Raw genomic sequence first — 13,378 nt, forward strand, 5'->3', positions numbered from 1 at the left:
AAACACACTGGGAAAGGAGCTGACAGAACTAGAATCTCTGTCTGAAACTTAACCAAATGCTCGGTCTCACTGCTTCAGCTACAGGGCTTTAACTTGACCGCAGCAGACAAAACAGCATCAAAAGCAACTCATACAGCAACAGAAGAGAAGTGAAAACACATCCCTGCCTACAGACTATGCATTTTAATAGCGTAAGTAGCCCTGCCATCTTATTATCAACTTCAGGATCTACTTATGTTATCCTACAGCTCATTAAAGCCAGTTATTAATACAGTGACATATTAATGCACTATATACTCAAGCTCAAATGAAGACAAGTTTTTTCCCCAATCGCTTAAACATATTTCCATCTCAAAGCTTAGGACAGAAGGTTTGAAATCCAGAGTGTACACTTTTCCCCCCGCCCCAACTAATGTGTAAATACCTACTCAGAAGTTTGTCTCACTCCATATCTCCACCAACTAAGGTTACCTGACCCTAACAGGAGCTATAATGTTCCTATACAGTGTACAGCCCTGAAAGTCACATAGTGAACATCTTTTTAGCGATAAGGGAAATGGATGTATGGATGTGAAAAAAGCATTTAGTAGAATATAGAACTTCACATGAGAATATAGCATTCACATGAAGCCAGAAAGGTATAAACCACCGCAACTGCTTTGGACATTGCTAAAAAGCTCCCTCTTCTGGAAACCTCGGAGAAAGGGATTGGTATGTAACTGAAGCATTACCAGTACTACTCCAGTTCATGGAGTGTCATTCATGACTCTCTAAACACTGGATTGCTGCTCCGGCTCTACCTAGAAATCAGCATTTTGTCCCCACTTTGTTTAGATCAGGATGTGGTAAGTTCACTCCAAAAGGGTAACACAAGCTGGAAGAAATGCAACAGAATTCCTTCCATACCAAAGGCAGGAGGAGCAAGGCTTTCCTGGAATACATCTTGCAAAAAAAAGCACCTCCACAAACACTGTCTTTTGTGATTTTATTAAGAGATGTTTTCAGGACAGTCAAGCTTCTGGTTGCAGATGTTACAAACCCTACAATGAAAAACAAAATACTGAGTGAGATGTTGGCAAACCATTTCCCATAACCATTCTCCTACCCAAAATGCTGAACAAACAGGCTCCAAGAGTTCAAATTAAACAGCATCTCTCACTTCTTGCATTTTAGCCACTGTTTTCTGCTTTCTGCAGGTCTCAGACAATTTCAAGCTATCAATTTCTGCCTTAGAAGCTACTCATTCAGGGAGACAGGATTTCAAACCTTGATTATTTACTTACAAAACTAGCCTACATATCGTGCTCAACGTTATTGATTTTCAAGTCTGTCCCGAACTGGGGGTGTATATGAGGAATAAATACCCTGTGCTGTCAACCGCACACTGGTAGTAGGTGGTACAATGTGAAAACATCCAAGGCACTGAACCCTTCTCAGACAAATGCCTCTAAGTCACTCAAATTGTGACCCAAGGTCCCCAAACTCATGCTGTAGAACACAACATGAAACAGGGCACTTGGACAAGAATATTCCCGTTCAGACTCGTCATCTCATTTTCACTGAAGGGCGTGCTTAGCTGGTTCACAGCGTGCCTTAAACTGTGCCCCCTTCATCCAGGGCAATACTCTAAACCCAACCCAGATGATCACTGCACCTGGTACAATGCAGCAGCTTTTCCTCCCAGTACCCCAGCTACCTGACAGCTTTTTTGGTGACATGACACCTTTTCCGCATGGATCCTCACCAAAGCTACTTCCCACCACTCACAGGCACTTACCCCTCAGGCAGTGGGAACCGGCTGAGGCATGGCTGGCTGTTCTGGTTTGCCACCTTTCTGCTCTGAAATGGGGGTGGTGGGCAAGATCTCTTCTTTGGGTTCCACAATGCTGACATGGTCTGGCAGAGGTTTCTTGGGGCCAATCTTTCCACTTGGGTCCCAGGGCAACATGATCTTTACTTTGATCCCCAGTACTCCTGCAAAGAGTGACAGGACAACACAGACATGTTCATTCAACACAAAATATCAAGCACACCTTCCGTAGCGACGAGCCCCAAGGGGACAAAATATGCTACCTGCATCAAAAACATCTCCTGACAACACTGAAGATGCAACCCGATTAACACAAATGTGCTATAGCTTAAAAATCTAGTTACTGTGAATTTACATCAGTGTGTTTATCCAATTAATTGTCTCTGCTAACTGCAGCCTGGGACTGTGATGAAAACATGCTATATCCTTAAGTCATGCCATGGTTTTTAAACCCTGTCTTTCCCAGGATAACTCAGCTCACTTTCCAAGGAAATTGCACCGGGTTTTTTGCATCCCTTCTCAGACAAATGCCTCTAAATCATCCAATGAATAGGACATCCTGCCCAAGGCAGCCTTAGCACAGCACCACAGAACGTGGCACTGAACAGGCTGCAATGACACAAGGACATCCCTTCTGACTCGTCATCATATCATCACTGAAGGGAAGACGGAGAATAGCTTTGTCTATGCCAGTATCCCTACATCAGGTGTTCTGCAATTAAGCAACCCAAAGCCAATTAAGATGCAGAAGTCACCTGTGTTTTACCAGGGGAAAGGACAAGTGTAAGCAGGCTTGGCTGGTTTAGCTGGGAAGACCTGACAGATTATAGCAATGGCGGAAAACTGTCTGACACTTGCTTTTTCATGGGTCTTGTAGCACCCATCTTCTGTCTGCTACCCCTAAGAGCAAGGAAAGCCAGAATCCAAACTGCCAACAGCTCTTAAACTCAGTCAATATGCATTTCATTTGTAAGTTGTTTTGCTACCAACCTCAGAGGCCACAGGCCACAAGTATCTGGAGCATCTGGAAAATCTAAAGCCACATTCTCAACTGGAAACATTCGATCCCCACCACTAGAGAAGTGGATCACCTGGGATGACTACACAAAATTCCGTTGTCTGCTGAAGGCCCCTTCTCCATTTCCCATTCACGTAACATAAATGCAAATAAAGTTCTACTTCAGATGTAATGTGGAAACTCCACAGTGAGAGCTTAGTTGCAAATGCTCAAGAAAACAACAGATTTTCAGAGTCAGAACAACTAGTGGTAGCACAACTCTGCAAGATCAGTGGTGCATCAAAATCATGTGAGTTACCACCCCACAGGTGACAGAGGGAAGCCTCCAACCTGCAGGCACAGGATGCCAGAGTTGAGATCTTCTGGCTCTGAAGCACTGAGAGAAGGAACCAACAGAGCTGCAAAGGGATCTGCATCCCAGCTACTCACCCTGCCGGAGAAGGACATGACGCACGGCTGTGTCGACGTAGTAATTCACCGGGTCGCCACTGTGGATCATCAAGCCATCCACAAACTTCATGGACTTGGCACGCTGACCCCTGAGTTTGCCAGACACAACCACCTCACAACCCTTGGCACCGCTCTCCATGATGAAGCGGAGGACACCATAGCAGGCTCTGCAGGGAGAGAGCAGCAACAGCCACAGCGTTACTTCCACTCTGCCAAATCCACATGGATGCCTCTCCGTGGAGGCATTTTACCTCAATTTCAAGCACAGGCAATCAGACTTCAACTTTTGTTTGTAAAAAGCCTTCCAAACGCACACCCGTGCAACCAAAGCTCTGTCAATGCTACGCAAAGCAGCAAAATTCTTCACACCATTTTAGCACTGTCAAGCCCAGTCTAACAAAACTTTTGTGACTTACGGTCCTTGCTGTGGTCCTTACACATTCTTTGTAACACAAAAGCAGCTCCACAGCTGAAGGTGGCCAACACACCCATGTCAGGAGTGGAGCTACCCATCCCTTCTCAGACAAATGCCTCTAAATCATTCAATGACGACAGGATGGTCCTGCTGAAGGACCACATGCAGCATCACAAAACATGACACTGCAGAGGTACCGCAACAAGAGCTACCCGCTTCTGACTCGTCATCTTATCATCACCGAAGGGATCTGAGAAGCAAGGCCACTGTCACCTGAACTATAATTCAGCCAGAAGGCTTGAAATTGTGTTTCACTCCTCCACCCGTTTTTCCACAAAGAAATAAATACAAGCTTTATGCACACCAGACAACTTGTAATCTGTAATCTACTCCAAGATTTCAACTTTTATGTCTGAAATACATTATCTAGCAATTACTATCAAAAGTAACTGTGTACTAAACAGAAAGCTTCTATAAGGTGGAATTATCAAACATATGAACTGCCTTCTCCAAGCGCAGCATTACTAGGTTAAATTTTCAAACTAAAGACAAGTTGGCAAGGAGTTTTTTTAAAATGGTATTTGAATCCCACACTTTCTCACTGTGCCATCACATTCCACTTGCTCTACTCACCGACGCACTGCTAAACCTCCCAGAAGCTTGTACCGCAGGGACTCTGCCTGAGCGATTGCACACAGACCTCTTGTGGCCACCTTCTCGGCATAGAGCTACAAAGAAAAAGAAGTAAACTCAGAAACAGGGCTGTATTTCAAGGTACTTGTAATTACTCCTTTGGTGCCTGTCTTCTACTCCTGGCAGAGCTGAGACACACTGAGGATGCTCCACTGAAAGTCAGGAGACTATTAAAACATCCATGGTGCAGTCTCAAAGAGCTGCTGCTTCAAACAGCCCCAAAACATTAGGTATCACTGGAGAAAGGTATCCAGACAATCACAAGAACTTTGCTTGACATACAGTTTTTACAACACATCAGTTACAGAAGTCTGCTTAAGTATTAAAATCAAACCTAAGAAAAGGTTTGATTTTTGAAAGCTGGGAGAGTGAGGTGTATTATTAAATCTAACATCTCCAAGAGACCGAAGTCTGATACTTCAGAAGCAGACATTCAAAATCATGCACACAATATTCCTAGAGCTGACAAATCATGATGTGCTCTGTGAGGGTCTGTGCCATTCAGTTAGGTTTAAGCATTTGCTGGAGGTAATCAGCAATCTTCACTGTATAATGTGATCCAGCAACACTGGCCAAGCAGGAATAAATGGGAGCACCACCCCAGACCCCACATTCGCCCCCCTCCAATTTGTTTTAGAGGAAAGGACTAGTAAGGGCACCATATTTCAAACATTAAAAGACCGGAAATTGCTGGTGTGTCACTTTATCTATTTCATTACAGTATCACACTCAAAAATCTCCAAGATCCTTCCGCACCAAAACAGCTTCTTTATAAGGAAAGAAGCATTATGAATTCAATAAGGGTAATGGTAGCACATGAATACCAAACATTATCCTCTTAGACTAGCTTTTCACCTCAATATTGGGATAGCAATATTCTCTATAAAATATGTACAGATAAGTTTAAAAAGTTATCTGCATCCTCCTTTTTGGGAAATCAGAGAAAACCGGCCGAAGTGACAGCACTCAATGTACCACAAACAGCAAATCATTTTGTATTTCAGTGCAAGAGTGTTTTGTGAGAACAGGTAAAACGCCCTAAGATAACGCCCCAAGCTATCTTCAAGTCAAACCGCCTTTCAGCTGACACCATCCAGACAGTGCACAAAACTAACTGCACAACCCACTTTACTACTGTTTTAACCAAGACAGTTTTACCTCAACGCTTCCCTCAGGGAATCCAAACCTCTTCTGCACGACAGCCGTGAGCTCCCGGATGCGGCGCCCCTTCTCGCCCAGCACGTTCTGAGTTCTGGAAAAAAAAGTACAGTATGACTGAGAAAAGCGTCTGAGCCTGTAACCATCCCAAAGAGCTTCCGTACTGGGCATCTAACTTAGGTCAGGGGTTGTAATGCTGCTGTATCACTAAAGATCACTTCAGGATCTCCTTCCCAAGTAGCTTCCCATAATATTTACCAGTTTAAGCTTCAGCCTGCAGCAGCATCCCTTACAGCCTTGCACAGCACCCATGAGTCAACAGCAGCATCTCAGTTACCTGGTGGCAAGTATGATAATCTCAGTCCTGGTTGGAGTGACCCGCACTTCTACTCCGGAGTACCCATCTTCAGCCAGTTCACGAGTCAGAAACTCATTCAGCTCAGCTTTGAAGATACCGTCAGCGACAAACTAAAAAACAAACGGACCAAGTCAAGCTCTGTTCAAGTGCTCAGCCTGAACACAAGATTTGCACTTTCTGAGTTTGGGAGCAATTCATCCCTGGGACCATCCTGCAGACTTAACAGTCTCTCTCCCCCCAACTGAGAGGAAGCAGCAGGGGGGAGAAATAAAAGCATCTCCCCTGAAGTTCCCAGAGACATTTCACTTCTAGCAGGACCCTGCGGCACTGCCTGATCCACACCTCGCTACAGCCACGCTTCATGCTGAAATCATAGCTCGCTGCTATGTCTGGCGGTCGTATTTTGATTCAGTGTGAATTTACGTAAAATAATTAGAGGGGTCACATCCCTTTACCAGCCCCACAGAGGCCTGCTGCTAGGGCTCCCGCTTCCACCCTGACAGTGCACAGGCCCCAAGCCTCCCTCCTTCTCCAAGACAGGCAGAGCCCCGCACCCTCCCGGCCCCTCTGACCCACAGACGCAGGGAGTCACTAAACCCAAACTGTTTCCCCTAAGTAAAATAAAATCCAATCAAATTCATCAGCTTCCAGCACCGCTCCGCGCCCCTCAGCACGACCCCAGCCTGCCTCCCCCGTGCACACAAGCCCAGAGCCCTGTACAAGCCCCACGCAGGGCTGTGGGGGGGAATCACAGCTCCCTCCCCGCCCCAGGCCCCCCGCACGCTCCCTCACCCCGGCCTCCCGCCGCCGCCGCCATGTTCCCCGCCGGGCCGCCGAGCCGCATCCGCCGCCATCCTCCCGCATCCGCCGCCATCCCCTCGCCGCCGCCCCGCTCCGGCGAGGCCCGGAGCCGCCCCCGGCGTGACCCAGCCGATATGGAGGCGCCCCGCGGCCGCGGCGAGCCGGGCCGCCGCTCTCACCTTGCGTTTCTTGGAGATCTGCACCGCCATCTTGCGCCGCGCCGCCCGGCGGAAAGGAGGGAGCGGGCCCTGGAGGGAGGGCTATATCTGCCTTCCGCCGCTCCCCATTGGGCCGGCGAGATCACGTGGGCTGGCGGGCGGGGGCCGATGGGAAATGTAGTCTTCCCGGTGCGCTGGCGCGCCGCCATGTTGGGGAGGCTTAACCCTACCGCTGTCAGTGCGTTTTTCCGCCCTGCCAGGCTGCTGTGAACGCCCACAGCCGGCATTAAAACGGCTATAAAACCGGTATAAACGGGCACAGGAGTTAGCGGCATGATAATTCACCCCGATTTTCTATCTGGAGGCCCGCTCTGGTGGTAAACAGGCCTTCCCCTCACAGCACTGTGACCGGCCACCCCAGGCGTGAGGGGAGCACAGCTCGCAGGCCGGTGGGAGATGAGGAGAGCAGCAGAGCCCCCCTCCTAGCAGGCTGCTTCTGTCGTTTTAACCTATTTTTTAGGCAGTCACAGATGAAGGAAACACCCATCAGGAAAAAGGTGTGAAAATCATGGACAGGCTATTTGGTTATTTCCAGGGAAATACCAGGAGTCTTTGCTGCCAGCTGATGCTGTACTGTTATCCAGTAATTTGCTACTTTATGTAAATTTTAACAATAGCTATTAACCATTTATAGTTAACCGTAAATATGGATGATAGTTAACTGTAAACTTAAAGCTATTGCAGGTCTTTCTTATTGTATGTGTGCAGCATCTTGAGCAACAGGGCTGTGGTCCCTATGCCTCGCTGCAAGACAAATGATTCAGTAAATAGGACAGCTGGGGCTCCAGGGCAGATCTTCTGTGGTTTTTTTTTCCTCCTACCATGGTATCATCACCTCTGCAGTCTGGGCACTGGGTTAAATTAGTAACAGCAGGATGGGTTTTCTCGCTTGAAACTTCTGTGGTGGCCAAAGATGGGGAAAGTGGCAATTCTTTTTTTTTTTTTTAAACGGTTTAGGGATCGTACGGGATTACAGGTTTGGTTGCGCCATTTCAATTATAAATAATAATAATGGGTAGAATCGATACATGAAAAAAACGGCACACTAGTGGGTAAATATGGTCTGCTTGGGAGGAGTCAGCGAAGGGAAGTCCTGCCTTGCAAACCTCCCAGACGGGAGCCAGAAGATGGGGGAATAAGGGCAAAAAGGTTGAAATGAGCTGCCTAGCTTCCTGAAAGGCTTCTCTTGGAAAGCTTTGCCAGAGGCTTTACAGAAACTGAGCAGCCATGGGTGAAGGCAGGGGCATTGCACAGCTCTGCTCCTTACATGGATGCTGCAGGGGTCTGTGCAAGAAAAGAAGAAATTAAATGTTAGAATGATCAAAAAGGCAGAAATGGGAGACCATCATTTCACGGCTCTGTAAATAACTCTGTGGTGTGCCCACTGGGTACAGCTGATCCTCTGTTTCCAAAAGGGTAGAGGAGACCTGGGAGAGGGTCAGAGCAGGGCAGCAGGGATGCTTACAGGTCTGGGAGCACCTCTGCGTGAAGTAAGCTGTGCAGGTTGGGACCTAACCTGGGAAAGGTAAAACATGGTCAAGATCTACCAACCCACACAAGCTTCGAGAGGATGGGCAGGGTCTGACTGTTTGTGGTCCTCCCACGAAGAGCAGATGAAGGCAGTGGGAGCTGGGTGTTTGCTGCAAACAGGTTTGTCATATTTTCAGTTTTCTTTGGGCTTTTGGCTACAGAAAGAAACTCTGGACTAGATTTCTTCTGAGCCAGCTTGGCTGCTCTCTTGTTTGTAGGTAGCTGACAGTAGTGGATTGCTGGTTAGGGGCCAGTGGTGGTTCAAAATTAGACGGTTGATGGCCCTCGCATCCCCGCCAAGAGGCATTGCCACAGGCTGGTCTGCTTGGCAGCCACCTCCCACACTGCCTCCGTTTTCAGGCTGGACTGCTCAGATCATGGAAAGTTAATGAGCAAAAATCAGGTCCCATAAACGTGCCAGGCAACAATCAGCATCACTCTGGGAACAGCGAGGTGGAGAAGGCACTTCTGCTCTGGAGCTGGTACCAACCCTTGAAGGGAGGATGGAGAGCGGAGTGGGACCTTTGGTGCCTGGGAGCGTGAGTGAGGGTGTCCGAAGCCTCGCCCAACTCTCCCCCAAGCAGGGTGGCCGCATCCGGACCCCTGCTGAGGTTTGGCCCCTGCTAACTCCTGCGCCAAACCCCGCCAGGGCCCCGGTAACAGTGTCACTGCACCGACAGTGCTGTTTTGGGGCCCGTGTTTTTCGTCATCGCTTTGCTGCCTCATTGAGACGTAGCCAGGCAAACCATGCAGGGAATACCAGTATTACCAGTACAGCGCTGGTAAAACACCTCTCCTTCAAACACCCACGCCAGCATCACCCGTGGGGAGCAGCGGGGAGGCAGCAGCGCCTGGAGGAGCCAGCTCTCCTCTCTACCAGGGAAAGGACTATTTTGCCACTAGATGTCAGTGGAGACGGTTTCCAGGGTGGGAAAAGCTTCGTGTCTCTCCTCACCTCCCTCCTCCCTCTTCCCCAGGGATTCATTTGTCCAGGATTTGAGGGATGACGGAGACATCGGCGAGACAAAGCCCGTCCGGAGCAGCCCACGGTCCACTTTGCAAGGACAGCTGCCGGTGAGGGAAGTGTGTCCCCTCTTGTTGTCACCAAACACCTTTCTCTCACTCCTGGGGTGTCCAACCATCATGCCCAGCCCTCAGCCAAATCCTTCCCCTCCCTCTGGGCCTGTCCAAGCTTGGCTGCCCCTCACCCTCCACCCTTCGACCTCTCTCCCCACCCTCTGCAGAGAGCTATGATCTCTCCAGAGAGAAGGGATGCAGCAGGACAGGCTGTCCCTCACCCCCGTCCCCCTTTCCTGCTCCGGTTGTGCCCGTTGTCCTCTGCTCCCACTCTCTTCCCTCATTCTCAGGCTGCCAAAAGACGCTGACCTCAGTGGTCTCTCTGGTGGCCCCATCCTCCTCTCTCCTTTCATCTCCGTTCTCCTCAAGTGCCAGTTACTGTCCAGGGACTCCAGCAGTGCTGTTCTCAAAGGGGACTTCCTCTTGGCCAAAATTAGGAGCCACAGCTCCATCGATCTCTTCCTGATCTCTGCCCCAGGGACTGAGGCTGTGGCCAGGCTGGAGCCAGGATGACCACGGATGGATTTGAGGGGCACTAAGGGCCCAGGGCTCAGACTGGGCTGATGTTTTCTGGGCAGAAATACCTGCTTAGGCACTCTGTGAGCTCCTGGTGCTTTTCCCCATCTGCATCCCTGGACACAATGAGACAAAGCCAGCTCACATGCAGATAGCAGAAGAGGTGCTGGTCCCTTCCTAGCGCTGTATAAATCGCCACCGACGCTTCATCCAAGCCTATATCTGCAACAAATTGGCCTGGGTGTAGGGCACCCTAATTTCTATCCCCCTATCTAAGCCTGCAGGTTGCTCCGCACCATGCTTTCTGAACTGACCCCTCAGAGGGACCCACTGAGCTTCATCCTCTGGAGGAGCTGGGGCCGTTGGGCTGCATGGAGCTGTGGCAGAGCTGCAGAGGAGTTCAGAAGGATGCCCAGTATTTAAAGCAGGTAGGAAAAGGGGACGGGGAAGCCACCTTATGAGGAGATATTCAAGCCAACAGGCCAGGGATGTACCTCGAACATCCCTAATCCATCTGGATGGATCATAGGACTGACCAACACAGCGTTTCTGCGTGGGCTGCAAACAAGCGTGAGTGCACATGACCTTTCCCCAGCCCACCACTGAGACACAAGATGGGCAGGAGAAACCTCAGTTCCAAGGAAAGCTTTCCTTTTTTCTTCCAGCATGGTGCAGTATCGCATTTTCCCTGGCAGCAAAGAGGCTTAGAGGAGCTCCCCTCTTTCCTCCCTCGCCCCTGCCCCTTCCTCCCCCCTCCCTGGCCCATCCTGCTGTTTCTGGAGCCCGGCTGTCAACCAGCTCCCAGAAACGCTCCAACACAAACACACATATATTTTGGAGGAGGTTATTTAAAGCCCTGCTCGTTTCCCTGCTCCAGCCCAGCTCCACAGCAGCCTGTGAGCACCAAGGAGAGAGCAGCAAATTGCGGCAGGGGGATGGGGACGGGGCCAGGCAGGAACATCTTGCTCAAAAGACCACGAAGGTGGTCAGGTTTGGGGTGGCACTTGGGGAACCCACAGTCCCAGCACCGTGCCAAGTTGAGGGGACATCTGCGTTTGAGGTCCTCACCCCAGGGTAACGCCAGACCATCAGACACTGGCTTTGGAGAAGTGGCCAGCAGCTGAGGATGTCTCTGTGCAGGGACCCGAGCCCAAGACCCTATTAACCAGGGTCTCAAACAATTTTTAAGGAAAGACCCTCCTAACCTGCACAAAACCCACTCTGTTTGCTGGTTTCCAGCGTGGGACCATGATACTTCCAGAGCAGGAAGTATCTGCCCAAGATCATCTTTTTTTGAGGCCGAGTTTACCCAGGAGGGGCTCAGCCAATATATTTCTGGATCATATAAAGACAGGGAAAGGCACAACATTAGCAAAAAGCCTGGGCCTGACGTGCATTGCCTTCTCCATGCCCTATTAAGGAGAAACTATGTGTCGTGTCAGCATTTCAGGGTCAGCATCGACAACCAGAGCCAGGGTCAAGCTGCACCCTGGTACAAACCAGGGGCCTCGGTGGTGTTAGGCAGCAAGGGAATGTCCCCTTTCCCCCCAGACATGGCCCGGCTAAGCCAGTGGGCTCCAAGCCGTGGCCTTCACAGCTGGGAACATTTCAGTCCCTTCCACAAATAGCAACGTGGGATTCCTCCCTCAGCTCCCGCCGTCCCCGTCTGCAGCCCAAGCCAGCCAACGCAGCTCCCAGAGATAGGTGGTGATGCTCCGAGATGCTGTTTGGAGCCAAATGGGGATGGATTCATCTGCTCCATCCCTCTCTGCTCCTCCCTGAAATGGAGGCCAGGACTATCCGTAAACCCCACAACAGGAGCAGCTGTCGCTCAGGTTTCTGGGGCCACAGGGAGCAGGGGAAGGGGTGGCCGTCCTTGGGAACTGCAGCCCCGCTGTCCCCCATTTCCCCACCAGTGTTGCATGGAGCCAGCCACGAGAGGGCAGGGGCTGCCTCGCCCCAGGGAAAGGAGCTGTCTTTGTCCCCAAGGCCCCGGGTGGATGGAAAAACCCTTAGGGTTGCAGCAGCAAAAGCGAAAGGTCCCCAGCTGCATCCCCAGAGCATTGTCCCTGGCCGGCCTCGGGGCTCCCCCATCCTCCGGGCACGGGATAATTGGGGCTGGTCAGGAAGGCACCAGCGATCCCAGCTATGTGGGAGAGCCTGGCCTCGCTCTGCTGCTGAGGACTTGGGGTTAGTCCCCGTAGGCTGCCACACGATGCAGCCACCGGCTACAGCTCTGGTCATTACCCTCTGCCTGGCTCCCAGGCACAGGATGGGCACCCTTGACATCCCACCTGCCCCCAGCTGGCATTAAAACCCCGCTGCAGCCCCCACTCTGGTGTGCAGCACTTGGATCTCCTCTTGCACTTGCAAAACAGGTTCCCTTTCGCAGCCATGGGCAGGAGCAAAAGCAGATGATGCACTGGAGGGATGTTACCCCTGGACGTGGCATTTGGTGGCACCAGGGACACCCCCTGTGCCCCTGCTGAGGGCCCCTTGCAGGTGCCGGGGGGTTAGCGGCAGGTTTCCTCGCTGCAGGGGAAGCCGGCTTGGAGCAGGTTTGGGAATCAGGAGCTGTCCTGCCTCCCCCCAGCTCCTTTCATTGCCCAGACAGCGACATGGTTTATGGCAGCCGAAGGCCATTGAACAGGCTCAATTAAGCCGGCATCCCCGCGTTTTCTCCCCGGGAACCTGGCTCCCGTTCAGAGCATCCAGGAGGGGCTGGCAGCCCTTCGCAGTGAAGGGGCCAGGACAGCCGGCAGCCTTCCCGGCTCGCAGGCACGCTTGATTTTGGGATGCCCCGTGCCTTCCCTGGGCGATAGCGAAAGGTGGCATTGGGAGCAAATGTCCTGCCTGGGAAGGTCCCCAACTGCCATAGCTGCTGCTGCTGCTGCTTTCATGCAGCAAAATAATACCGGCGCTGCAGGGAGATCCTGCAGGCACCCAAGGACTGGGCTGGCTCTGCAAAGGAAGAAAGCATCAGGGAACAGCCTCGGGGTCATCAAAACCACACCTGGACAGATTGGTACGGGCAGAAGGACAGGGCCTGCCCCTTCCCGCTGCGCCGAGACAGCCATTCCCCAGAGACATGGGGCAGCCGCGGCCCGATCCAGCCTCTTCCACCTGCGCTTACAGAGCAAGATGCAAACTGAATTTTGCGAGAGGGAGGGAGGTGAGGTAAAACCTTGGCCCCCGTGATCCCTCGTGCTCTGACACCTGCAGGATTTTGGGTTACAAGCTGGGTCCACGCTCAGGACAGGATAGGCCCCGTCACCTCTCTGGATATGCCTTGGGAGCCCGTTTCTTCTTCCCATTTCTCTCCCTGCAAAAACAA

At 51.1% G+C, this 13,378-nt stretch overlaps 1 protein-coding gene and 3 non-coding genes across 4 annotated transcripts; all 4 read right to left on the minus strand.

Annotated features, from left to right (window-relative positions):
- Positions 1 to 971: 971 nt before the first annotated feature.
- On the minus strand, positions 972 to 7,008 carry RPS3 (ribosomal protein S3). The gene is made up of 7 exons (XM_072850931.1): positions 6,883 to 7,008; positions 5,882 to 6,012; positions 5,545 to 5,638; positions 4,327 to 4,421; positions 3,258 to 3,445; positions 1,778 to 1,974; positions 972 to 1,040 (listed from the first exon to the last, which is right to left on the minus strand). The coding sequence occupies exons 1-6, from the start codon at positions 6,910 to 6,912 to the stop codon at positions 1,781 to 1,783; spliced, it is 732 nt and encodes a 243-aa protein (XP_072707032.1). The 5' UTR covers positions 6,913 to 7,008; the 3' UTR covers positions 972 to 1,040; positions 1,778 to 1,780.
- Positions 1,429 to 1,565, minus strand: LOC140646732 (small nucleolar RNA SNORD15). The gene has a single exon (XR_012040538.1). It is a non-coding gene; the product is annotated as a small nucleolar RNA SNORD15 (small nucleolar RNA).
- Positions 2,325 to 2,472, minus strand: LOC140646730 (small nucleolar RNA SNORD15). Its single transcript, XR_012040536.1, has one exon. It is a non-coding gene; the product is annotated as a small nucleolar RNA SNORD15 (small nucleolar RNA).
- On the minus strand, positions 3,793 to 3,939 carry LOC140646731 (small nucleolar RNA SNORD15). Its single transcript, XR_012040537.1, has one exon. It is a non-coding gene; the product is annotated as a small nucleolar RNA SNORD15 (small nucleolar RNA).
- Positions 7,009 to 13,378: the final 6,370 nt, after the last annotated feature.

The sequence above is a fragment of the Ciconia boyciana genome, chromosome 1 (assembly GCF_034638445.1).
Source record: "Ciconia boyciana chromosome 1, ASM3463844v1, whole genome shotgun sequence".
NCBI classification, from domain to species: Eukaryota; Metazoa; Chordata; class Aves; order Ciconiiformes; family Ciconiidae; genus Ciconia; species Ciconia boyciana.

Coding starts and splice junctions, on each gene's coding strand:
- RPS3 (XM_072850931.1), bottom strand. CDS start 6,912: ATGGCGGTGCAGATCTCCAAGAAACGCAAG. Junction 5,639..5,881: donor ATTATCATACTTGCCACCAG/GTAACTGAGATG, acceptor TTTTTTTTCCAG/AACTCAGAACGTGCTGGGCG. Junction 1,975..3,257: donor TCATGTCCTTCTCCGGCAGG/GTGAGTAGCTGG, acceptor CACTCTTTGCAG/GAGTACTGGGGATCAAAGTA.